Genomic DNA, 24,871 nt, shown 5'->3' on the forward strand with positions numbered 1-24,871 from the left:
TCTAGGCTTAAGTTTATTTTATATGTTATCCTAAAAGTCTTCCAAATGGACACTTTTCTTTGAAGTCAAGATACAATGTACAAACCTACTAAACACACTTTGGGATGTTTGCTTACAGTATATAGACATTGTGCATTTAGCACATATGTGACTCACATTAACTTCAAATGTGAACCTCATGTGCTAATATCAGGTATAGTACACTTCCACTGTGTTTCTTTTTTTTTTTTTTTTTTTCAATGTATGAGACCTAAAGAATTGTAGATAGCTCAGACATTGTGTAGAATTACTTATCTGTTTCATATTTTTTTTGATCAGCAGAAAACTATCAACAAGGCTAGGTAGAAACTATAGAATATACGCTCGTGGTTTCTACTGTTGTAGATTTGCACTGCTAAAATAGAACACCTAGAAAACATTTTGTATGTGTATAAAATGTTTATTATAAATTTATTAACAAATATTTGTTATAACTGTATTATTTTTATATTTTTTTCTTCAACTTTTAAGTTCTGGGTGGGGTATATAAATAGGATATGCAGGTTTGTTACATAGGTGTATTAGTCCGTTTTCATACTGCTATAAAGAACTACCCAAGACTGGGTAATTTATAAAGGAAAGAGGTTTAATTGACTCACAGTTCAGCCTGGCTGGGGGGCATTCAGGAAACTTACAATCATGGTGGAAGAGGAAGGGGAAGCAAGACCCCTACCTCGCAAGGCAGCAGGTAGTGGAAGTGCTGAGCGAAAGGGAAGAGCCCCTTATAAAACCATCAGCTCTTGTGAGAACTCACTCACTATCACAAGAACAGCGTGGGGGAAACACCCCCCATGATTCAATTACCTCCACCTGGTCTCTCCCTTGACATGTGGGGATTATGGGAATTACAGTTAAAGATGAGATTTGGGTGAGGGTCACTAAGCCCAACCATATCAATAAGTAAACTTGTGCCAGGATGGTTTGCTTCACAGATCAACCCATCACCTAGGTATTAAGCCCAGCATCCGTTAGCTATTCTTTGATATTCTCCCTCCCACCATCCCCAAGAGGCCCCAGTGTGTGTTGTTCCCTCCATGTGTCCATGTGTTCTCATTGTTCAGCTCCCACTTATAAGTGAGAGCATGGGGTGTTTGGTTTTCTGTTCCTGCACTAGTTTGCTGAGAATAACAGCTTCCACCTCCATCCATGCCCCTGCAAAGGACATGATCTCATTTCTTTACATGGCTGCATGGTATTCCATGGTGTATATGTACCACATTTTCTTTATCCAGTCTATCACTGATGGGCATTTGGGTTGATTCCGTGTCTTTGCTATTGTGAATAGTGCTACAGTGAACATACATGTGCACGTATCTTTATAATAGAATGATTTCTGTTCCTTTGGGTATATGCCCAGTAATGGGATTTCTGGGTCAGATGGTATTTCTGCCTCTAGATCCTTGAGGAACTGCCACACTGTCTTCCACAATGGTCGAACTAATTTACATTCCCACCAACAGTGTAAAAGTGTTACTTTTTCTCCACAACTTTGCCTGCATCTATTATTTCTGGACTTTTTCATAACTGCCATTCTGACTGATGTGAGATGGTACCTCACTATGGTTTTGATTTGCATTTCTCTAATGATCAGTGATGCTGAGCCTTTTTTCTTATGTTTGTTGGCCCCCTGAATGTCTTCTTTTGAGAAGTATCTGTTCATATCCTTTGCTCACTTTTTAATGGGGTTTCTTTTTTCTTGTAAATTTGTTTAAGTTCCTTGTAGATTCTGGAAATTAAATTTGTTGGTTTTATTATTGTATTTATTAACGTAAGTATTTGTTATAAATGTACTGTTTATTTAAATGTAGTATAAAATAGGACAGCTAGAAATATTATGTCATTTCCAGACATTTTGTTTCACCACATCCATCTCAAGAATGAGGCAAACTGTGCTTTGTTCTACTACTGACTCTAAAAGCAATCACCTTTAAAATGAAAGTTTCAGAGGGTTTACAATTGATTACTATGTAAATTCAGTGTGATTATACTGAAGCATACTATAAAGCAGGTGTTTCAGTCATTGAACCCCTAAATAATTAGCCCTAAATAATAACAGGAAAACTTTTTAACATTTTAATCTTTGTGTGGGTTACTTTCTGTAATATTCTGGGCAGGAGGCTTAGCGGTTGCTTCCATTGCTGCTCCTTGTGTAGTGTTAAATTGATGTTCTGTGGCGGGACATGGGTAATTGGTTAAGACTCCAGTGTTGACAACTTGAGCATTCAGAGGAAGCACAGCAACAGTTATCCTGGCAACTATGAAGCAGTGTGTCTGGCATAGAACAGCATTCAAATTATTCTGCTGTTGAATGACCTTAAGTCAGGAACTGTCTATAGATATTTGGGCTGGGGGCATGGAGAATAAAGAAAGCTAGGGTAAATCACAAGAGGCTAGAGAGAGAATATGACTAAGAAGAGTATGTGTGTTCTCATTAATTTATTGGCAAAGGCTAAAAGACTTATTCATCTATCTTCTTAATCCAGTATAGTTTCAAAGCATTAGGAAGCAGAAAGACACCTTCAAGTGTATCATTGATGTAAAATTATACTGCGTCAGGCAACTCCAAAGGAAACACCTTTCCATATTGTCATTAGGAATCCTTATTGCAGTGGTTTCAAAAATTTGTGAATATATGCTACCATGTGACCTGGATTCTGCTACTTCTGCCACTAGCCTCAAACTATTATTGGGTCTTTGCATCACTCTCTCAAGCTTCAAGTCAAGACAGAAAGAGTTGAATGCCTGAGTTTCCATCTCTGGCATGCAGCAGAAAAAAGGAATCTCCTCCCTTCTTTGGCTTTTGTTATAGGAGGTGACATTCAAATACTGGCTGCCCATAAACAACAAAGGTCCACTATGGCCCTTTCACTCCATAATCTCATACATACACTATTTTTCCTATACCTACACTTAATTTAAATAATTTTTTCTGGCAATGCAAGTCTCTTTCATTTAACCCAAATCCACTCATCCCTCTCCAAGGAAAGACAACTAAAAATTTCATCAACTCCATTTAGCACTTAGTCCTGGATCTCTTGCTTATATCTAGCCACCTCTAGTTATTTTGCAAGCCCATCTCAATATTCTCTAGTCAGTGGGCTAGAGTATAAAGTTACAACTAACCATGCCGTATTCAACAGTAAAAGAGAGTTAGTTAAAATATGTTAGTTAAAAGAGGTTGATATGTAAGACAGCAAGGGAAAAAGAACAGAGACCACTATGTATTTCTGCAACTAGTCAGGGGGCCAAATAGATATTTTTGATTCGTTTTCTCTACCATACATCATCTGTACATTTTTTCTTCAACCAGTCACTAAGCTAATCAAGGCTGTTTATCCAGTGGAGTGACCAAAAGCATACATTCCTGATAGATTGAAAATTGCAAATTTATATATGTTTAATATATAGAATTGTGAAATCTTAATTTTTCAAATGGATACAGTAGTGTCAGATTTATTTACTGTCTATCCAAATTTCTCTCCCCTTATTATAAGACAATAGCCCAATTTCTTCATCAGGATCAGTTTCCCAGACTATCCTGAGACCAGATTTTGCTTGTTCATCCAAGAACCTGAGAGCCTGAAGTAGTCATATGGCTGTTTCAGTTTCCAAGTAAACTGTTAATCCTTTGGATAATAAGCCTCCAAACTAGCAAAGCTAGAGTTATAGGGAAGAGAAGCAAAAGTTTTCAAGTGGTTTCTTACCTATGATTTCAAAAGACATCCATACACCTTGAGTACTTGGTTCCTGGAACCGTATATTCTGGCAGTAGAACAAATAGCATCATTGATGATTACTAGTTCAGAGGCTACACCTCATCCTGTAGGATAGTACCTCAACATTTCCTGGGTATTCCCTCCCAGCTGCCATTCTGAATCTTTAATCTATAAAATCAGCTCTTTCTGTTAATGAGAACATAATAAGACCAGTGCATTCAATGGCATCATCCCATTGTCTTACCTTTTCCTTTATGAAGTGAGTTCCTCAGTCAGAAACATTATTAATCAGGGTATTGTCATATGTATAAGGCATTCAGTAATTCTACCCTTGAGGCTACTGGCAGAACCATGTTTGGTAGGAAAAGAGAATTAAAATCCAAAGTAAGTACCTGTTCTTACAGAGATGAATACGTGTCTCCTCAATGATAGAGAAGGTCCAGTATAATCTTCTCACCACCAGATAACTGTCTGGTGCCAGGGGTCAGATACCTTATTACAGGCCCAATGTTTCTACTGGTGACATGTTAGGCACTGAGCAGTGGCAATAGCTGGGCCTTCATGAGGAAAAGGAAGTTTGTGTTTCACCCATGCATAATTTTCATCTCTTTCACTTTGGCCGTTGAGTACATGAACCTATTGCATAAAACTATGGCCTAGGAAGGAGGCTGTCTGATATCCTAAGAGGTGGTTATTTTGCCCATTTGATCATTACCAGCATATTGCACAATGCTCTTAACTTTATGTCACGAATCTTCATGAAATACAGGTAGCCTTTTTTTCTGGCACTGTTCTAAGAGTTCATCCACCTAAAACTTCTACCTTTCTTGTCCTCCAGTAATACTCTTGCCAAACTCCTTACTATCTGGCTAATCCAGTTAACTTCAGGACAAAATGTGAATCATCTACTTGCATGATCTTTTCTTTCCAGTAAAGTGACAGTGAAATACTCAGTTTATGATCAACAGTTTTCATTGCAAAATCAACTGGTATCACATAGTGGGGCACTCAGTCTTCTTTCGCTTCCTACTTCCCCAAAATATCCATAAAAATAGCAGTCCTCTAATTCGAAGCCGTAGACAGCCCTTCCCAGAATTTGTATTCATTTTTTAAAAAAGAAGTTCGATTTTGGACATGTTAGTTTGCATATCCAAGACTTTCGAGTGGAGATTTCAAGGCAATTAGATACAAGTCTGTGAGACCCACAGAAACTGTGAAATGAACATATGAACATGGATGCATCAGCGTGGAGGCAACCCTTAAACCCAGGTGAGCACATGAGACTCTCAGGCAGAGTGTGGAGAAACAGAGGGCAGGCCCTGAGGGAGTCTCTTAGTGTGAGCTGAGATAGAAAATGAGGAACTGGCACAGGTCACCGAGAATGTGATGGCAATATGGTAAGACAGTGTCCTAAAACACTGTAGAAGAGTAGGTTCTGTGAAGGAAGGAGTGCTTGGCTATATCAAATGTCAATGGGAGTTGAGTGGAGGAGAGCAGAGAAACACCCATGGGGTTTATCATTTGAAGGTCCTGGATGAACTTGGCAGTCAGTGACGTGTGAACAGAAGCAGTTTGGAATGGACTGAGGAGCAAATGAGGGAGGCGAGGAGGTGAAAACGGAAGCAAATAGCGTATACAACTTCTAGAAGTTTTACTGTGTAATTTAATTAATATTATAATTTAACATCTAGCAAATATGATCTGTCAGCTTCCACCCAATATTTTGCAGTCTGGTCCCGTATTTCAAGGAAAACAGTGCTACGATCTGGATAGTTGCCAACCAGCACTAACAGATGAAAGAACAGAGGGAAGGCCTTTTCTTTCTGAGTGAGTCTGTGGATTGAAAGCTCAGAATACTGGGCCAGGTGCAGTGGCGCACTCCTGTAATCCCAGCACATTGGGAGGCCAAGGCAGGCGGATCACTTGAGGTCAGGAGTTCAAGGCCAGCCTGGCCAACATGGTGAAACCCCATCTCTACTAAAAAAAATACAAAAATTAGCTGAGCATGGTGGCATATGCCTGTAATCCCAGCTACCTGGGAGGCTGAAGCACGAGAATCGTTTGAACCCAGGAGGCGGAGATAGCAGTGAGCCAAGACCGCGCCACTGCACTCCAGCCTGGGTGACAGAGCAAGACTCTGTCTCAACAACAACAACAACAACAACAACAACGAAAACAACAACAACAACAAAAAAAAGACAAGCAGAGAGCCAAATCAGGAATGAACTTCCATTCACAATTGCTTCAAAGAGAATAAAATACCTAGGAATCCAGCTTACAAGGGATGTAAAGGACCTCTTCAAGGAGAACTACAAACCACTGCTCAGTGAAATCAAAGAGGACACAAATGGAAGAACATACCATGCTCATGGATAGGAAGAATCAATATCGTGAAAATGGCCATACTGCCCAAGGTTATTTATAGATTCAATGCCATCCCCATCAAGCTACCAATGAGTTTCTTCACAGAATTGGAAAGAACGGCTTTAAAGTTCATATGGAACCAAAAAAGAGCCCGCATTGCCAAGACAATCCTAAGTCAAAATGACAAAGCTGGAGGTGTCACACTACCTGACTTCAAACTATACTACAAGGCTACAGTAACCAAAACAGCATGGTACTGGTACCAAAACAGAGCTATAGACCAATGGAACAGAACAGAGTCCTCAGAAATAATACCACACATCTACAACCATCTGATCTTTGACAAACCTGAGAGAAACAAGAAATGGGGAAAGGATTCCCTATTTAATAAATGGTGCTGGGAAAATTGGCTAGCCATAAGTAGAAAGCTGAAACTGGATCCTTTCCTTACCCCTTATACGAAGATTGATTCAAGATGGATTAGAGACTTAAATGTTAGACCTAATACCATAAAAACCCTAGAAGAAAATCTAGGTAGTACCATTCAGGATATAGGCATGGGCAAGGACTTCATGTCTAAAACACCAAAAGCAACAGCAGCAAAAGCCAAAATTGACAAATGGGATCTAATTAAACTAAAGAGCTTTTGCACAGCAAAAGAAACTACCATCAGAGTGAACAGGCAACCTACAGAATGGGAGAAAATTTTTGCAACCTACTCATCTGACAAAGGGCTAATATCCAGAATCTACAAAGAACTCAAACAAATATACAAGAAAAAAGCAAACAACCCCATCAAAAAGTGGGCAAAGGATATGAACAGACATTTCTCAAAAGAAGACATTCATACAGCCAACAGACACATGAAAAAATGCTCATCATCACTCGTCATCAGAGAAATGCAAATCAAAACCACAATGAGATACCATCTCACACCAGTTAGAATGGCAATCATTAAGAAGTCAGGAAACAACAGGTGTTGGAGAGGATGTGGAGAAATAGGAACACTTGTACACTGTTGGTGGGATTGTAAACTAGTTCAACCATTATGGAAAACAGTATGGCAATTCCTCAAGGATCTAGAACTAGATGTACCATATGACCCAGCCATCCCACTACTGGGTATATACCCAAAGGATTATAAATTAGTCTACTACAAAGACACATGCACACGTATGTTTATTGCGGCACTATTCACAATAGCAAAGACTTGGAATCAACCCAAATGTCCATCTGTGACAGACTGGATTAAGAAAATGTGGCACATATACACCATGGAATACTATGCAGCCATAAAAAAGGATGAGTTTGCATCCTTTGTAGGGACATGGATGCAGCTGGAAACCATCATTCTTAGCAAACTATCACAAGAAGAGAAAACCAAACACCGCATGTTCTCACTCATAGGTGGGAACTGAACAATGAGATCACATGGACTCGGGAAGGGGAACATCACACACTGGGGCCTATCATGGGGAGGGGGGAGGAGGGAGGGATTGCACTGGGGAGTTATACATGATATAAATGATGAATTGATGGGTGCTGACGAGTTGATGGGTGCAGCACACCAACATGGCATAAGTATACATATGTAACAAACCTGCACGTTATGCACATGTACCCTAGAACTTAAAGTATAATAATAAAAAAAAAAAAAAAAAAAAAACTACACAACAAAAAAAGCTCAGAATACTGCCCTTAGATGAGATTCTTTTTCTGCGGTGGGAAAGCAGGATGCTGGCTGAAGATTAGACTTCATTCTTTAGTATTGCTTACATTATTTCCCTTAACTCCTCTGTGTATCTTGCCAGTTAACAGCAGGGCTGCCCCTTTCTTCTGCCACACTGTTAATAAGATCCAGTTAGCTAAAAGAATACAGCAAAGAGAAATCGCTATTCACTTTTGTCCTTACAAGTAGAAATGAATTAGGATGCTGCAAGGCCTTTTGCCATGAATGTTTTAAGTTGTGCTGTAAAGTCTACAACATCATCCAAAGGTAGGTGGGGGAAAAATTCTGAAACAGGAAAGGTAAGAGCTTTCTGACTGGAGCAAACCATGGAAAAAATCCAGGTAGAGGTAATATGAAAATTAGAAGGGTATGGGAGATAAGAGTTCCCTGGAACAAGGAACAGCAGTATAGTTAATCCTTGTTAATTCAAATTAATTGGCTAGAAGACTCTTCTAAATTATACAGAACATTATTTTTTGAATGGGCCAATTACAATTTTACATGATGCTTTAAAGTGAATTTATGAAAACTATAATGCAGGTGCATAGGAAGACCACTTTCATGAAAAGTGAGATTGATATTGTTTTCACAGCTTAATACTAAAGTGTTTTTAGATGCTAGAGCAGTTTATCATTTTAAGCTAAACATAATCCACCTAATCTCATTACAAGTAAAATATTAGTAGACCTACAGAGATGAACTATAGTTTTGCTTTACTCAAAATTATCCTAAGTTCAGATTTGGTGGGAATTCTACTAATTACATTTTACTGTAGTTTTCTTTGATTAATTTGCCTGTTCATTCAACATGTAGATAGATATTGGCCTCTTCTTTTGTAGGTAAGAAGTTAGTACTAGACATTGAAGATGGATTTTGAAATTGTTTTAAATCAGAAATTAAATTGAATTTAATGCAGGGTAACATTATTTCTAACTCAAAGGACCTGTTTTTTATAGAACTAAAATAAATTTAGCTCATGGTACAAAATTCCCACCCCAAGTGCTTTCTGTTTTATCAAGCCTCCTACCTCTAAATGACTGATCAGTAAAAAAACTATTAAGCTGAGAATATGAAGTGTCAAGCAAGCATTATCTGCAGATTTGCTGAGCATTGGATGTTTGAGACCAGCTGAGCCTTGTGAAATATTTCTGCAATTTAGAGCAGCTAGTCAGTATCCTTGAGTTACAATATAGGAGGCCATTCTATTTTATTTTGCCTTAGTTGGTAGCATGCATATCCTATTGAAGAAGGAGGCAAAATATATCAATTATCACTAAGCATAATAGTAGTTTACTTTTACTAAACTAAGTATTAAGTGATGTCTTTATATAGAGTACTTTAGAATTCATTAAACTTTATATTATCACATTTTATCATGAATTCTCCAAAGGTAGTTTTTATTATCCCAGTTTTATAGATGCAAAAACTGAAATTAGAAGGATTAAGTGATTGTCCAGATCACTTGCCACAAGCAAGCAAGTGGCAGCTTAGGAACTCAAAACAGGGTAGCTGACCTAGAGTCTGTGTTATTTTAATCTGCCATACAGTAATTGGAATCAGTGACAACAATATCAAATAGAAAAGATGGAAAAGTCATGGTGGGGGTGGGGGTAATTTGATGGGGACAAAAGTGCAATAAAAATAAAGAAAAACCAGTAGCTGGGCTGGGCACAGTGGCTTTTATGCCTGTAATCCTAGCACTTCAGGAGGCCAAGGTAGGTGGATCACCTGAGGTCAGGATTTCAAGACAAGCCTGGCCTGGGTGTGGTAGTACGCACCTGTAGTCCCAGCCACTCGAGAGGCTGAGGCAGGAGGATCACCTGAGCCTGGGAGGCAGAGGTTGCAGTGAGCCAAGATCATGCCACTGCACTCCAACCTGGACGACAGAGGGAGACTATCTCAAAATTCTTTTTAAAAAAAAAGAAAAAAAAAAAATCAGTAGCTGAAATAACAAACAAGAGCAACCAACAGGAGCTGTGGCATTCTCAATCATGAGGTAGTTGAAAAAGGTAATATTTTAGTTTAAAAAAGAAAATAATTTTAGATATTCTTCATTTTTAGGCATAGAAGTGGGAAATACTCAAATAATAAAGAAAAAATAGATTTATAAATCATCTACATAGTTTTCCAGCTGTGAGTTGAATACATTACTCATTTCAAATCTTACTTGTTTTCTGCATATAGTCTAAAACAATGGGGCTCAGCCTTAAGCCTGATTAATAATATTAATACTTTCAGTAGTTAACTGAATATCTCTCTTATTCATGTACTGATTAGAGGGTGGCATTGTGCTTGGAGCATGGACTGGAGCCAGGCTTCTTGGTCAATACTGACTTCCTGTTACAAACTATGTGGCCTTGGTAGGAGTAATCTCTGAGTGCCATCTCTTCAACTATAAAAGAGAATATTAGGAAACCCATCCTCATAGGAATGTTGTGAGGATTACATGTGTTAATACGTTTAACATACTGAAACTTAGTTAAATGTTTAATAAATGTTAACTGTTATTACTGTGATAGTGTAGCAACATGAATTATACCTTATAAACAGGTTCTTTTTGTTGAGAGCTGTGGTAAAATCTGATCTTATATTTATACCTTTTTGCCTGTGATGCTTCACAAATTTAATTCATGTTAAGATCATAATTACCCATTTAACAATATACTACTTTAGGAAATTTTATAATGTCCCTTTCATTACCTTTATCTGCATTTTTGAAGTTTTTCAGTATATGGAAATGCTAAGTATGAGTTAGAATCAGAATTCTTCAACAATGGAAATAAAGATAAAAGTTATAATCAGAAATAAATTTGAAGTGCGTACACTGGAATTTCCTCCCAACAGTATGGCAAATTAAATTAAAGACATGAATAAGAAAAAATATTTAATATGTTACCCTACAACCCAGTTTTGATACTGCTTTTATTAAGAATTAGGCCGAGTGCAAGGGACATAAATAGACATTTTTCAAAAGAAGACGTAAAAATGACCAACAAGTATATGAAAAAATGCTCAACATCATTAGTCATCAGAAAAATGCAAACTGAAACCACAATGGGATATTATTTTACCCCAGTCAGAATGGCTATTATCATCTATGAGGATGCAGAGGAAAGGGAACTCTTACACACTGTTGGTGGGAGTGTAAATTAGAACAATGTCTGTGGAAAATAGTCTGGAGATTTCTCAGAAAATTAAAAATAGAGCTACCATTCCATCCAGCAATTTTACTACTAGGTGTCTACCCAAAGAAAAGAAATAAGTACATCAAAAAGATACCTGCACTCATATATTTATTGCAGCACTATTCACAATAGCAAAGATAGGAATCAACCTAAGTATCCATCAATAAATGATTGGATAAAGAAAATGTAATATATACAAAATAGAATACTATTCAGCCATAAAAAAGAATGAAATCACATCTTCTGCATCAGCATGGATGGAACTATAGGTCATTATCATAAGTAAAACAAGCCAGACACAGAAAGCCAAATATTGCATGTTCTCACTCATAAGTGGGTGATTTAAAAAATGTATACAAATGGATGTAGAGAGGAGAAATATATACAATGGAGACTTGGAAGGGTGACAGAGTGGGAGGGAGATAGATAATGAGTAATTACTTAATGGGTACAATGTACCCAATTCAGGTAATGGGTTCCCTGAAAGCCCTGACTTGACCACTACACAATCTAGACATGTAATAAGATTCTGCTTGTACCCCTCCCTCAAAAAATATTTTAAGACAAATGTAAGCATGCTTTCCTAAAAAAAAAAAAAAAAAAAAAAAAAAAAAAAAAGGTAAAAAGAATTAGGCCAAACTAAAAAGCAAACATTGAAGATAGTATTGTGTTTATTTGGAAAAATAGCAGAGATTTAGCTGTTATTGTCTGTATTTCATTTGTACATTTAATTTACATTTAACTTACATATTTACTTCACATGTAATTTAATCACATATAAATATATTTATATATTGAAATATGATTAGTCATTTTGAAGTATGCTTGTCTTTGAGCGTCAGAGCAAGGGAGTATAAATTTTGGGAGTATTGATAAAGTTTAGAAACTATTCTTTTTAATTCATTTATTTCTTGAATTCTTTTTTATTAGTGTATCAGTAGAATGCTCTAAAATGTTTCATTGTTTTTCTTCCTTCAGTGTATGTGGTTTATCATACAGATTTGTATTAAAAGAAATTAACATTTGGTGATTATAAGGAAATGTTTTCATTTCATTTAACATCTGTACCAGATACGGTAGATTTAATTATTTTTATTTAAAAAAACTCTTTGTAACTTTTATGATTCTTCTGTGGTACATCTTTTATTGAGCATTTTAGACAATTGATAAGCATTATTCAGTGGCATATGGTCTGAGTCTGACATGCTTTGAAAAGATTATAGAGTTCTGATAATGAGGATTCTGTGAAAATGAGAAAACCAGCACAACAGATACGCTTTGAGAAAGTATGGGTTTTAGCATCTTGAAACAATATATCACACTCAAAAGGACAGAATCAGGCTGCACAATCTGTTAGCTCATTCTTGTCCAATCTGGTCTCCTTCTTTCTTTTGGAGCCAACGTTGTCATCAACCCACTGAATTATATTCTGACTGGAATGTATTTCAGGCACAGAGTAATGTATCTACTTAAATGGAATCTATCTTTCTACAAAAGCTTTTGAGTATAATAAATATAAAATGTAAAAAAATTCTATTAAGTTAAAGTAAATGGTTCAACAGTTTACATATGTGCCTCCTCCCCCCAACCTTAAGAAAAGGATCACTACCTAGAATAACATAGATCTGTTTTTCTTTTACGTATAATATTGAATAATTTTTTTAATAATCAGGTGGTCAGACATATTTCAAAGGCTGAACACATTACAACAAATATTAGTTGAACAAAAATGAACTATGAAAGTAAAACTTTGTTTATCATTTTTTTTTTTTAAGTTCTATAGCAACCCTTCTTAACAAGAATTAAGCCTTAATGTACTAAGGTATCCATTTTATGTATAAAATAAACTTGTCTCCTCTCCGTCTAGAAAAGTACTAGCTATCACTGGAAAAATTGAGAAGATGGTAACCCAAGTATTTTTTATGGGGGTTAATTCTCGGATGGAACCAGGGCTAAGAAAGTATATTCTTTATTATTCAAAATCACTGGATCTTTCTATTTGAAATATACTCGGTTGTATAAATGAATTGAGTGTTATATGAGGACTATATTACTTTATATAAAGGATTAAATGTGATAATCTTTGTAAAGTGATAAACACAATGCCTGGCATATTATAAGTGCTCAACAAATTATATCTATTATTATCTTTTAAACTTTAATTATCCTGAGTTTCTGAATACTTTTGCTTGTCTTATGATGTTCTGATCAAGATGAAACTTATTTTTAGTACAGTAACAAAGATGTATATAATCCAAAAAATTATATTTTCAAATTTGTATAGGCTTTCCTAGTAGTATTTTGTGCTTAAGGATTAACAGCTATAAATTTTGCTTTTTATGATGTTCAAATAATTTGGAATTCATCCAGAGAAACCATGTAGTAAATGAAGTTGTGTGTGTGTGTGATTGTCTTCATGAGGATGTTAAGTCTTTGCCAGTTGGGATAAGCAAATAGCTCTCTTTACTGCATTGATTTATGTGAAAGTGGGGGCTAGGAGATTGAGAAACAGTTAGCCTTCCCTGGTGCAAAAGACAGGATATTAATGCCTCACCAGACCTTCTGCCAGAGGATTCTTTAGCTTTCCTATGGCAAATGATACATTACGGTTTGGGTGTGATTGGCATTGCCATGGGGCACCATAAATTACACAAGTTATACTTATGGAAGTTTAAAAGTGAAAAAAAAAATTCTCAGACTAATTATTAGAACAAGGACACCAGTGAATTAGTTTCTTGTAGTGTAAACTGAAAATATTTTATGCTGTGAACTATTGAACAAAAAATGGGTAATAAGTTGTCAAATGAGAATACCTAACATGTAGTTTATGAGACAAGACAAGCACCTTTCCTTATATCATGCGTTTGTGTCAGCTTACATATCCTGTGCTAATTTTAAAGTAAAGTGGATTCATATTAATACATTTCTATATTCCTCCATAACAGTTCATAAAGTAAATAATACAAGAATACTAGGTGGCCAAACAGAATGAACTACTTATACATGAACTATTTATACATTGCATTCAGTTCAGTGAAAGTTGATAAATAACATTTCTTATGTGTATGTCATTAAAATATCACCTAGTTTGTATAGTACTTTTTAAATACATTAGTAATTATTATAAAGCTAAACTTTGTTGTCCTATTTTATGGATTATCATAAGTGTAAAACAGCTTGCTTCCACATTAAAAAAACTGAGAAAATTTTTCTGACTAATGAAAATAAAATGAACAACAAAGCAGTTGGAATGTTTCATTATATGGATATTTTGGTCATACATTTTTACTAAACTACAGCAGCAGCGATAGTTTCTCAAGCTGGGGATTTTGTGATCTACTTGTTGATTTATGCACAGAAAAGATATTAAGTGTATTGCAAACATACTTATATACATATATTAGAGGTTGCTAATAGAAGAAAAAAAGGAAATAAGATCTGAAGAAATTGTTACTTTTTTATACTTCTATCTTAGGCATATAAAAATTATACATTTACTGTTTCCAAGTTACTTCTTCCCTGTTGCTTACTGTTGGAATGTGGTGGTGAAACTTTAGAGATGTATCCTTCTTTTCAGTGCTCATGTCTTCTCAAATCACTTGGTCTTTACATTATTCTCCTCATGGAGTTTCCCAGAAAGCACTTCCTTATGCTGTGCCTTATGTTATCCTCTGCTTCAAGGATAGAGAACTATCTGAAACAAAGAAATTGGGCTTTCTTTTTTTCTTCTTTTTTTGTGAGACAGAATGTAGCTCTGTTGCCCAGGCTGGAATACAATGGCATGAGCTAAGCTTGCTGCAACCTCTACATCCTGGGTTCAAGCGATTCTCCTGTCTCAGCCTCCTCAGTAGCTAGGGTTACAGGCATGCACCACCATGCCCAGCTAATTTTTGTATATTTAATAGAGATGAGGTTTCTCCGTGTTGGCCAGGCTAGTCTCGATCTCCTGACCTCAAACCTTACATGATCCACCCGCCTCGGCCTCCCGAAGTGCTGGGATTATAGGTTGGAGCCACCACACCCAGCCACAACTATTTAGTTCTTTACAAGAAATTTTGTAAGAAAATAAGATTTGCTCTTTCAAATTTGTGTTAGTTTAAGTATTTTCCATGTAGAATGGAAAGTGATAGAATATTCAGAGAGCATTTATACAACATGAATTTTAAAAACCATTTAGATATATGACAGCTTAGTGAGCTAAACTGAGGCTGGAAATGTTTAAAAATGTAAAAATTATAATTATAAAAATTGTGAATATAATACATGGAGCATTTAAAGTAAGATGAGGAATTATTTAACCTATATTGCTGGAATAATTGGTTAATTATTTAGGAAAAATAAACTTAGAGTTCTACCATAGTTTCTATACAAAAATAAATTACAAGAGAATTATTTAAATTTAAAAAATAAAACTATAATAGAAGTTGAAGAAATGGGGAAATGTGTATGTATATATTTAGGAAAAGTTTTCTGAGCAACAAAATGTAAGAGATCAATTTGCAATTTTAGGTCTATAAAGTTAAAGCATAATTAAAATGAAGTGCAAATAAAAAACCCGGGGCAAAAATATTTATAGCGTATGATGGACAAGGGGTTAATACCATTCATATATTAAAAAAGATCACAAACCAATTAGAAAAAAAAGACTATCACATCGACTTAAAAAATTAAAGGGTAAATTATAAAAGAAAACAGCCAATAAATATAAAAAACGTTTAGCTGTACTATTGATCAAAGATAAGAAGTAAACAAAAATACACCAGTTACAGAGTTTTGAGAATATAGTAACATTGAGATGCTAATAGGTTTATAGTTGTGGTGTGTGCCTCTCTGGAAAACAATTTTTAAATAGGTGTATGTATCCTTTTATCATTACTAAATTTACATATAGGATGAATAATAGTATTTACTATTATAGGGCTTTAGGGAAGATTAGATGCGTGTATAAGATTACTGTTATTATTTCAAATTTACAGTTAAAGAAACAGGCCCAGTAAGGTTATGTGACTTGTTCAGGGCTGATAAGTTCTGTAAGAAAGCATAAATTGAAACAATTTCTTTCTGTCTGCAAGGATTATGGCTGATTTTTTACTATTTTTTGGTCTGTATTTTCAAAATTTTTGGCACTGAACTTCAAAAACAGTGTTTTTTTATAATGAGAAATGAACAGAGACACTGAAATATTGCATCCTTTTTAATGGTTGTTACTCATTAAAGGACATATCATTTATCTACAGATTTTTTCTCTTGATGCATAAAAATAAGATGGATAACTTTTAAACTTTAGTGTGTTTAGAGTGTATATTCTCACCAAGTAGATATTATTTTCAGTTAATTGAACTTTAATCATAATTGTATATGGGACATATATTTTCATGTCCACATAACATAAAAAATAAAATTAATCAAATATAATCTTAATATGAAAATTTTAAAGTTATACATCTCCATCTTGTAATTGTGTTTTTATTTGCAGATGGAGAACATCATTGCAACAGTAAGAGATTCTAACCTCAAGCTGACACTTGCTTTCGGAATAGGAATGCATCATGCTGGACTACATGAGAGGGACCGAAAAACAGTGGAGGAACTATTTGTAAACTGCAAAGTTCAGGTACTTTTTTTCCTCCAATGAACACATATTTAAATGTAACTTAAAAGTTATATTTTACTTAAATATAAGATATTTTATTTTGCTTTTTAGGTTCTTATTGCTACAAGCACATTAGCCTGGGGTGTAAACTTTCCAGCTCATTTAGTAATTATTAAGGGAACAGAATACTATGACGGAAAAACAAGACGTTATGTGGATTTTCCCATTACAGGTAATTTTCTTACATTCACAGAAATACATGAAGCTCTATTTTACCCTGAGTAAATTTGAATTTGAATAAGTAATAATTTGAATTTCCACAAATTAAACTTTTGAGAATTGGTCACATTTAAACAGATGATAAGCATTTATACACTTTTTCTTTCCAGTTAAAATATTATACAAGATACTGCTGCTGTATTTACTTTTACTTACACAAAAGTAGGAAAATAATAAGTGGCTTAAAGTACTTATTATCAAGCAACCAAAGTTGGTTTCAAATTTATAAATAGATAAAAGTACTTCTTAGGAGCTATTAGTGAAGTTCCTTAGTAAGTTATGACTAAGTATTACTTTGCTTAATTTTAAATGTGTTTCACTAGAAATGATACCGCCATGGGATTTCCAGAACCAAAGTTTTTGTTGCTGTAACTTATGCATGAAGACTCTATTAAGATGCTTTAAAACATGATAAAAGCATTTTCAGTGAGTTTGAAAAGGGAAATAAACTCCATGTATATTTCCACTAAATGAATACATGTAAAAGCTATATCATTTCTAAATCACTAGTTACCTCAGAGATTTATGTAGGCTAAAAGGAAGAAATTTTATACCGGGGTGCAGGGATGACAAGGCCTAAATTGGTTCATCATTCATGGGAAAAATTACCAAATGACTCTGCTGAAAAGATTTTTGTATATATTTTTTATTTTTTACTTTTTATTATTTAATTAAAATAATATCTATTAAACAACATTTTAAAGCATTCCACTAAAGGGAATTTTCATCTTTAAATCTGTAAATGTTAAGAAAGACCCTTTCAAGGACTCAGTTTTTCATCATAGTTACGTAACTTGCTTATTTAATTATCAATTTTCTGAGTGAATTATATTAGTTTAGGGAACTCAGTATAGTAGTAGCCATCAACATAGCAAACATATTATCAAAATAATCTATTTCTTTTGTTATTTGGTTGATTATAGAAGCCTGCCATAATCAGTAAATATACATTGTGCTATGTGCCACATTGTAGAATATCTCTTTGTTCTCTCTTTTAAAGATGTCCTCCAGATGATGGGGCGTGCTGGGAGGCCGCAGTTTGATGACCAAGGCAAAGCTGTAATTCTAGTTCATGACATAAAGAAAGACTTTTATAAGAAATTTCTTTATGAACCTTTCCCAGTAGAATCAAGGTAAATCTTATTTAAATTAGTTTAAATGGATTTATTTTATCACAAGTTAGTGTTTTTCTGGTTATATTTTATTATATAAAAATCAGTAAAACAGGTAGCTTAAAAGAATTTAATATAATGTGAAACAATATAATTATCACTTTATGACAATATTCAATTATAATTTAAATGTTAAAAAGAACTTTTTAAAATCAGCAGTATAGTACAGTGTTCAGTCACATTGGCTATGAAACCAGATGACCTGGGTGAAAATCTGAGCTCTACCATTTACTTGCTTGATCTTGAGCAAGTTAGTTGACTCCTCATTGCCTTATTGTACCTATTGTAAAGTGGAGATGGTAGCAAGACCAACTATCTCATAGAGTATTAATAATGATCAAATGCATAGTGCTTAGAATAGTATCTATCACATAATAAACCTTTAATAAAGTATTAGTTTGGTGAGGGTTTTCATAGTACAGTTGTACAGTTAATAAATAAATATCCAAAATAAGGGAGCATATAATTAATGATTTAGGCTGCTGGCTTATTTGAGAATCATCCTGTACCTCTTTTGGGACCCAGTAACCACTACCCCTTTCACAAAGTGTTCTCTTGTATTCTCAGCTGAAAATAACCTTTCTTCCCTAAGATTTATGTATTTTTCGCTTGTAAACACTTAACCACTTTCTAGCTTTTATCATAGTCCTTTTCTATATATTGGATCTCCTTTACCATATTCTAACTGCATTGAAGACAAAACATCTGATTCATCCTATGTATAGTTATTGGTTCTTTTTAATTTTTTTATAAGTGCAAATAATGTTGATTTTAAAAACTTAGAAAGTCAGCCAGGCACAGTGGCTTTCACCTGTAATCCTTGCACTTTGGAAGGCTGAGGAAGAATTGCTTGAAGCCAGGAGTTTGAGACCAGCCTGGATAACATAGATAGATCCTGTTTCTACAAAAAAGTAAAAATAAAAAAATTAACCAGGCATGGTGGTTCATATATGTGGTCCTGAGGCGGCAGGAGGATTGCTTGAACCTGGGAGTTTGAGGTACGGTGTGCTGCAACGCCACTGCACTCTAATTTGAGCAACAGGGTGATACCCTATCTGCAGAAAAACAAAAGAAAAAAAAAAATTAGTAGTCTAAGTACTGATCTCAAGAATTTAGAAAAAAAAAATAACGAATTGAACTCAAAGAAAAAGGTAAAGATAAAAGTAAGAATTATTAAACTGAAAATAAACATAACTAGAGAAAAATCAACAACACCAAAAGTTGGTTCTTTTAGAAGGATGAATAAAATTGATAAATTTTTTAGTGTAAGTATAAGGAATGGAAAAATACCACAGACTGGAATAATAATAGGATATTAACAACATAATGCAAATAATATTTAAAATTTACATCAAATAGTAAAATTTCTTTTGAAAATCTAAGTAGTTTTTCATCTATCAAAGCACTTGAATCTGAAGTTTAAAATCTTTTAGAAAGAAGTCTTCTGACCCAGAAGCTTCAATGGTGAATTCTTCATAACATTTAAGGGTGGTAGCCGGGCGCGGTGGCTCAAGCCTGTAATCCCAGCACTTTGGGAGGCCGAGACAGGCGGATCACGAGGTCAGGAGATCGAGACCATCCTGGCGAACATGGTGAAACCCCATCTCTACTAAAAAATACAAAAAACTAGCCGGGCGAGGTGGCGGGCGCTTGTAGTCCCAGCTACTCGGGAGGCTGAGGCAGGAGAATGGCGGGAACCCGGGAGGCGGAGCTTGCAGTGAGCTGAGATCCGGCCACTGCACTCCAGCCTGGGCGACAAAGCGAGACTCCGTCTCAAAAAAAAAAAAAAAAATTTAAGGGTGAAATAGCATCAATCGTACACAATCGCCTCCTAGTCTTAGAAAAGGGAAGAATACTTGCAGCTTGTTTTATGAGACCAGAACAACTTGGATACCAAAACCTGATAAGAAATTTACGAGAAGGAAATGTAACAAACGTCTCACATTAATATAGATGTAGAAATCCTAAACAGACAATAGTTAATAAAATCAAGCAGTGTATAAAAAGATAATATATTACTACTACATGCAGTTTATTCTATAAATGCAAAGATGATTATTTGAAAAATGAGTGAATATAATTCACCATATGAACAAAAATGAGAAATATTATATAATCATTTCATAGATGTAAAAAAATTGATGAAATTCCATACCTATTTATAATAAAACTGTTAGCAAGCAGGAGTGTAAGGGAATGTTCTCTAATCTGATAAAGAATATCTACAAAAAATCTATATCTAGCATCATAATTTATAAGAAGATACTGAAAGCTTTCCCTTTGAGATAGGGAATGATGTAGGGATTTTGCTTTCACTTCTTCCAGTAAGCATTGAGCCACAGGCCCAAACCACTGCAGTAAGGTAACAGAAATAAATGGAAGTCCAAATATTCTTTTGAGAAGAAAGTGACTAGAAAAGCACAACAGGAAGGCTTCTGGGACACTTTCAATGCTTGATGTTGATGTTGATTACACAACTGTGTTCAAATTGTAAGAATTAATTGTGTTGTACCTATATAATTTATGCAATTTTATCTGTGTATACTTCAGTAAAAAGTTAACTAATTTTTTTTGTTTTGTACCTTGATATGACCATTATTATTTTATGTATTACATAGTATTTCATAGTCTATTCATTTCTCTATTAATGTACTCTTAGAGAATTTCCAGTTTTCTCCTCTTGTGTATAACATTGCAGTAAAAGATTTTCTTTCCTATTCTCACATGTAAATGTTTCTCTAGCAGATCATAATGAAAAAGTGAAATTGCTGGTTCATAGTGATTGTTCAGATAGATATTACAAATTTGATCTCAAAATTGACTGTACCAATTTATAGTCTGCAACTGGTGACCTGAGAGTAACATAGCAACTTTTTAAAATTCAGCTTATTGTAACCATTTTCTCATGTCTTTTGCAAAAACTATTTTTAATACCTGCATATTTTTCCATGAATTATATTTTTACATAGCTTTGCTCCTTTTTTTATATTTAACATAAGAAACTAAGCTGAACATTTTGTTATACCAGTCTTTCAACACATCTGATTATCTTTGTATACTCTACAACACCTAATATATAATGTCTTATTTGACTAGAGACTTTAATATTTACAAATTAATGGAGAGAATATATTTGCTCACTCTTCTGTTCTAAATAGCATCTCTTTCATGTCAACTCTCCTTTAATCTGCCTCAGTACTTATTCCATACCTACTCCATGCCCTGTACCTGTGCTCTTCCTTCCTCTGCAAGATACCCCTTCTATTGCCTGCTCTTACTCTACCTCTCGTGGCTGTCACCATCTCCTGAAAGTCAGTAGCTTTATTTTTGTCAGCTTGTATTCATTTTACATCTAGCAATTTATTTTCCAAAAATTATTGGTAGTGATAAGTGCCATTTATTGAGTACATACCATGTGACAGGCACTAGTGATTGCTTTGAACAAATTACTACTACTGTTTTTTTTTTTTTTTTTATTATTATACTTTAAGTTCTAGGGTACATGTGCATAACGTGCAGGTTTGTTACATATGTATACTTATGCCATGTTGGTGTGCTGCACCCATCAACTCCTCAGCACCCATCAATTCATCATTTATATCATGTATAACTCCCCAATGCAATTCCTCCCTCCTCCCCCTCCCCCCTCCCCATGATAGGCCCCAGTGTGTGATGTTCCCCTTCCCGAGTCCAAGTGATCTCATTGTTCAGTTCCCACCTATGAGTGAGAACATGCGGTGTTTGGTTTTCTCTTCTTGTGATAGTTTGCTAAGAATGATGGTTTCCAGCTGCATCCATGTCCCTACAAAGGACGCAAACTCATCCTTTTTTATGGCTGCATAGTATTCCATGGTGTATATGTGCCACATTTTCTTAATCCAGTCTGTCACAGATGGACATTTGGGTTGATTCCAAGTCTCTGCTATTGTGAATAGTGCCGCAATAAACATACGTGTACATGTGTCTTTGTAGTAGAATAATTTATAATCCTTTGGGTATATACCCAGTAGTGGGATGGCTGGGTCATATGGTACATCTAGTTCTAGATCCTTGAGGAATTGCCATACTGTTTTCCATAATGGTTGAACTAGTTTACAATCCCACCAACAGTGTACAAGTGTTCCTATTTCTCCACATCCTCTCCAACACCTGTTGTTTCCTGACTTCTTAATGATTGCCATTCTAACTGGTGTGAGATGGTATCTCATTGTGGTTTTGATTTGCATTTCTCTGATGGCGAGTGATGATGAGCATTTTTTCATGTGTCTGTTGGCTGTATGAATGTCTTCTTTTGAGAAATGTCTGTTCATATCCTTTGCCCACTTTTTGATGGGGTTGTTTGTTTTTTTCTCATATATTTGTTTGAGTTCTTTGTAGATTCTGGATATTAGCCCTTTGTCAGATGAGTAGGTTGCAAAAATTTTCTCCCATTCTGTAGGTTGCCTGTTCACTCTGATGGTAGTTTCTTTTGCTGTGCAAAAGCTCTTTAGTTTAATTAGATCCCATTTGTCAATTTTGGCTTTTGCTGCCGTTGCTTTTGGTGTTTTAGACATGAAGTCCTTGCCCATGCCTATGTCCTGAATGGTACTACCTAGATTTTCTTCTAGGGTTTTTATGGTATTAGGTCTAACATTTAAGTCTCTAATCCATCTTGAATTAATCTTCGTATAAGGGGTAAGGAAAGGATCCGGTTTCAGCTTTCTACTTATGGCTAGCCAGTTTTCCCAGCACCATTTATTAAATAGGGAATCCTTTCCCCATTTCTTGTTTCTCTCAGGTTTGTCAAAGATCAGATGGCTGTAGATGTGCGGTATTATTTCTGAGGACTCTGTTCTGTTCCATTGGTCTATATCTCTGTTTTGGTACCAGTACCATGCTGTTTTGGTTACTGTAGCCTTGTAGTATAGTTTGAAGTCAGGTAGCGTGACGCCTCCAGCTTTGTCCTTTTGACTTAGGATTGTCTTGGCAATGCGGGCTCTTTTTTGGTTCCATATGAACTTTAAAGCAGTTTTTTCCAATTCTGTGAAGAAACTCATTGGTAGCTTGATGGGGATGGCATTGAATCTATAAATAACCTTGGGGAGTATGGCCATTTTCACGATATTGATTCTTCCTATCCATGAGCATGGTATGTTCTTCCATTTGTTTGTGTCCTCTTTTATTTCACTGAGCAGTGGTTTGTAGTTCTCCTTGAAGAGGTCCTTTACATCCCTTGTAAGCTGGATTCCTAGGTATTTTATTCTCTTTGAAGCAATTGTGAATGGAAGTTCATTCCTGATTTGGCTCTCTGCTTGTCTGTTACTGGTGTATAAGAATGCTTGTGATTTTTGCACATTAATTTTGTATCCTGAGACTTTGCTGAAGTTGCTTATCAGCTTAAGGAGATTTTGGGCTGAGACGATGGGGTTTTCTAAATATACAATCATGTCATCTGCAAACAGGGACAATTTGACTTCTTCTTTTCCTAACTGGATACCCTTGATTTCTTTCTCTTGCCTGATTGCCCTAGCCAGAACTTCCAACACTATGTTGAATAGGAGTGGTGAGAGAGGGCATCCCTGTCTTGTGCCAGTTTTCAAAGGGAATTTTTCCAGTTTTTGCCCATTCAGAATGATATTAGCTGTGGGTTTGTCATAAATAGCTCTTATTATTTTGAGGTACGTTCCATCAATACCAAATTTATTGAGCGTTTTTAGCATGAAGGGCTGTTGAATTTTGTCAAAAGCCTTTTCTGCATCTATTGAGACAATCATGTGGTTCTTGTCTTTGGTTCTGTTTATATGCTGGATTACGTTTATTGATTTGCGAATGTTGAACCAGCCTTGCATCCCAGGGATGAAGCCCACTTGATCATGGTGGATAAGCTTTTTGATGTGCTGCTGAATCCGGTTTGCCAGTATTTTATTGAGAATTTTTGCATCAATGTTCATCAGGGATATTGGTCTAAAATTCTCTGTTTGTTGTGTCTCTGCCAGGCTTTGGTATCAGGATGATGTTGGCCTCATAAAATGAGTTAGGGAGGATTCCCTCTTTTTCTATTGATTGGAATAGTTTCAGAAGGAATGGTACCAGCTCCTCCTTGTACCTCTGGTAGAATTCAGCTGTGAATCCATCTGGTCCTGGACTTTTTTTGGTGGGTAGGCTATTAATTGTTGCCTCAATTTCAGAGCTTGCTATTGGACTATTCAGGGATTCAACTTCTTCCTGGTTTAGCCTTGGGAGAGTGTAAGTGTCCAGGAAATTATCCATTTCTTCTAGATTTTCTAGTTGATTTGCGTAGAGGCGTTTATAGTATTCTCTGATGGTAGTTTGTATTTCTGTGGGGTCAGTGGTGATATCCCCTTTATCATTTTTTATTGCATCTATTTGATTCCTCTCTCTTTTCTTCTTTATTAGCCTTGCTAGCGGTCTGTCAATTTTGTTGATCTTTTCAAAAAACCAACTCCTGGATTCATGGATTTTTTGGAGGGTTTTTTGTGTCTCTATCTCCTTCAGTTCGGCTCTGATCTTAGTTATTTCTTGCCTTCTGCTAGCTTTTGAATGTGTTTGCTCTTGCCTCTCTAGTTCTTTTAATTGTGATGTTAGAGTGTCAATTTTAGATCTTTCCTGCTTTCTGTTGTGGGCATTTAGTGCTATAAATTTCCCTCTACACACTGCTTTAAATGTGTCCCAGAGATTCTGGTATGTTGTATCTTTGTTCTCATTGGTTTCAAAGAACATCTTTATTTCCGCTTTCATTTCGTTATGTACCCAGTAGTCATTCAGGAGCAGGTTGTTCAGTTTCCATGTAGTTG

The 24,871-nt window shown here is 35.4% G+C and overlaps 1 protein-coding gene across 4 annotated transcripts in view; it reads left to right on the forward strand.

Moving 5' to 3' along the window:
- The window catches only part of ASCC3 (activating signal cointegrator 1 complex subunit 3), a 418,508-nt gene that overhangs the window by 290,341 nt on the left and 103,296 nt on the right, over positions 1-24,871 (forward strand). For all 4 annotated transcript variants that reach the window (XM_010389420.2, XM_030928567.1, XM_010389421.2 and 1 more), the window contains 3 exons: positions 16,510-16,647; positions 16,738-16,858; positions 17,906-18,038. In XM_010389420.2, coding sequence (XP_010387722.1) covers positions 16,510-16,647; positions 16,738-16,858; positions 17,906-18,038 — 392 coding nt within the window. The remainder of the gene's footprint in view (positions 1-16,509; positions 16,648-16,737; positions 16,859-17,905; positions 18,039-24,871) is intronic.

The sequence above is a fragment of the Rhinopithecus roxellana genome, chromosome 4 (genome assembly GCF_007565055.1).
Source record: "Rhinopithecus roxellana isolate Shanxi Qingling chromosome 4, ASM756505v1, whole genome shotgun sequence".
NCBI classification, from domain to species: domain Eukaryota; kingdom Metazoa; phylum Chordata; class Mammalia; order Primates; family Cercopithecidae; genus Rhinopithecus; species Rhinopithecus roxellana.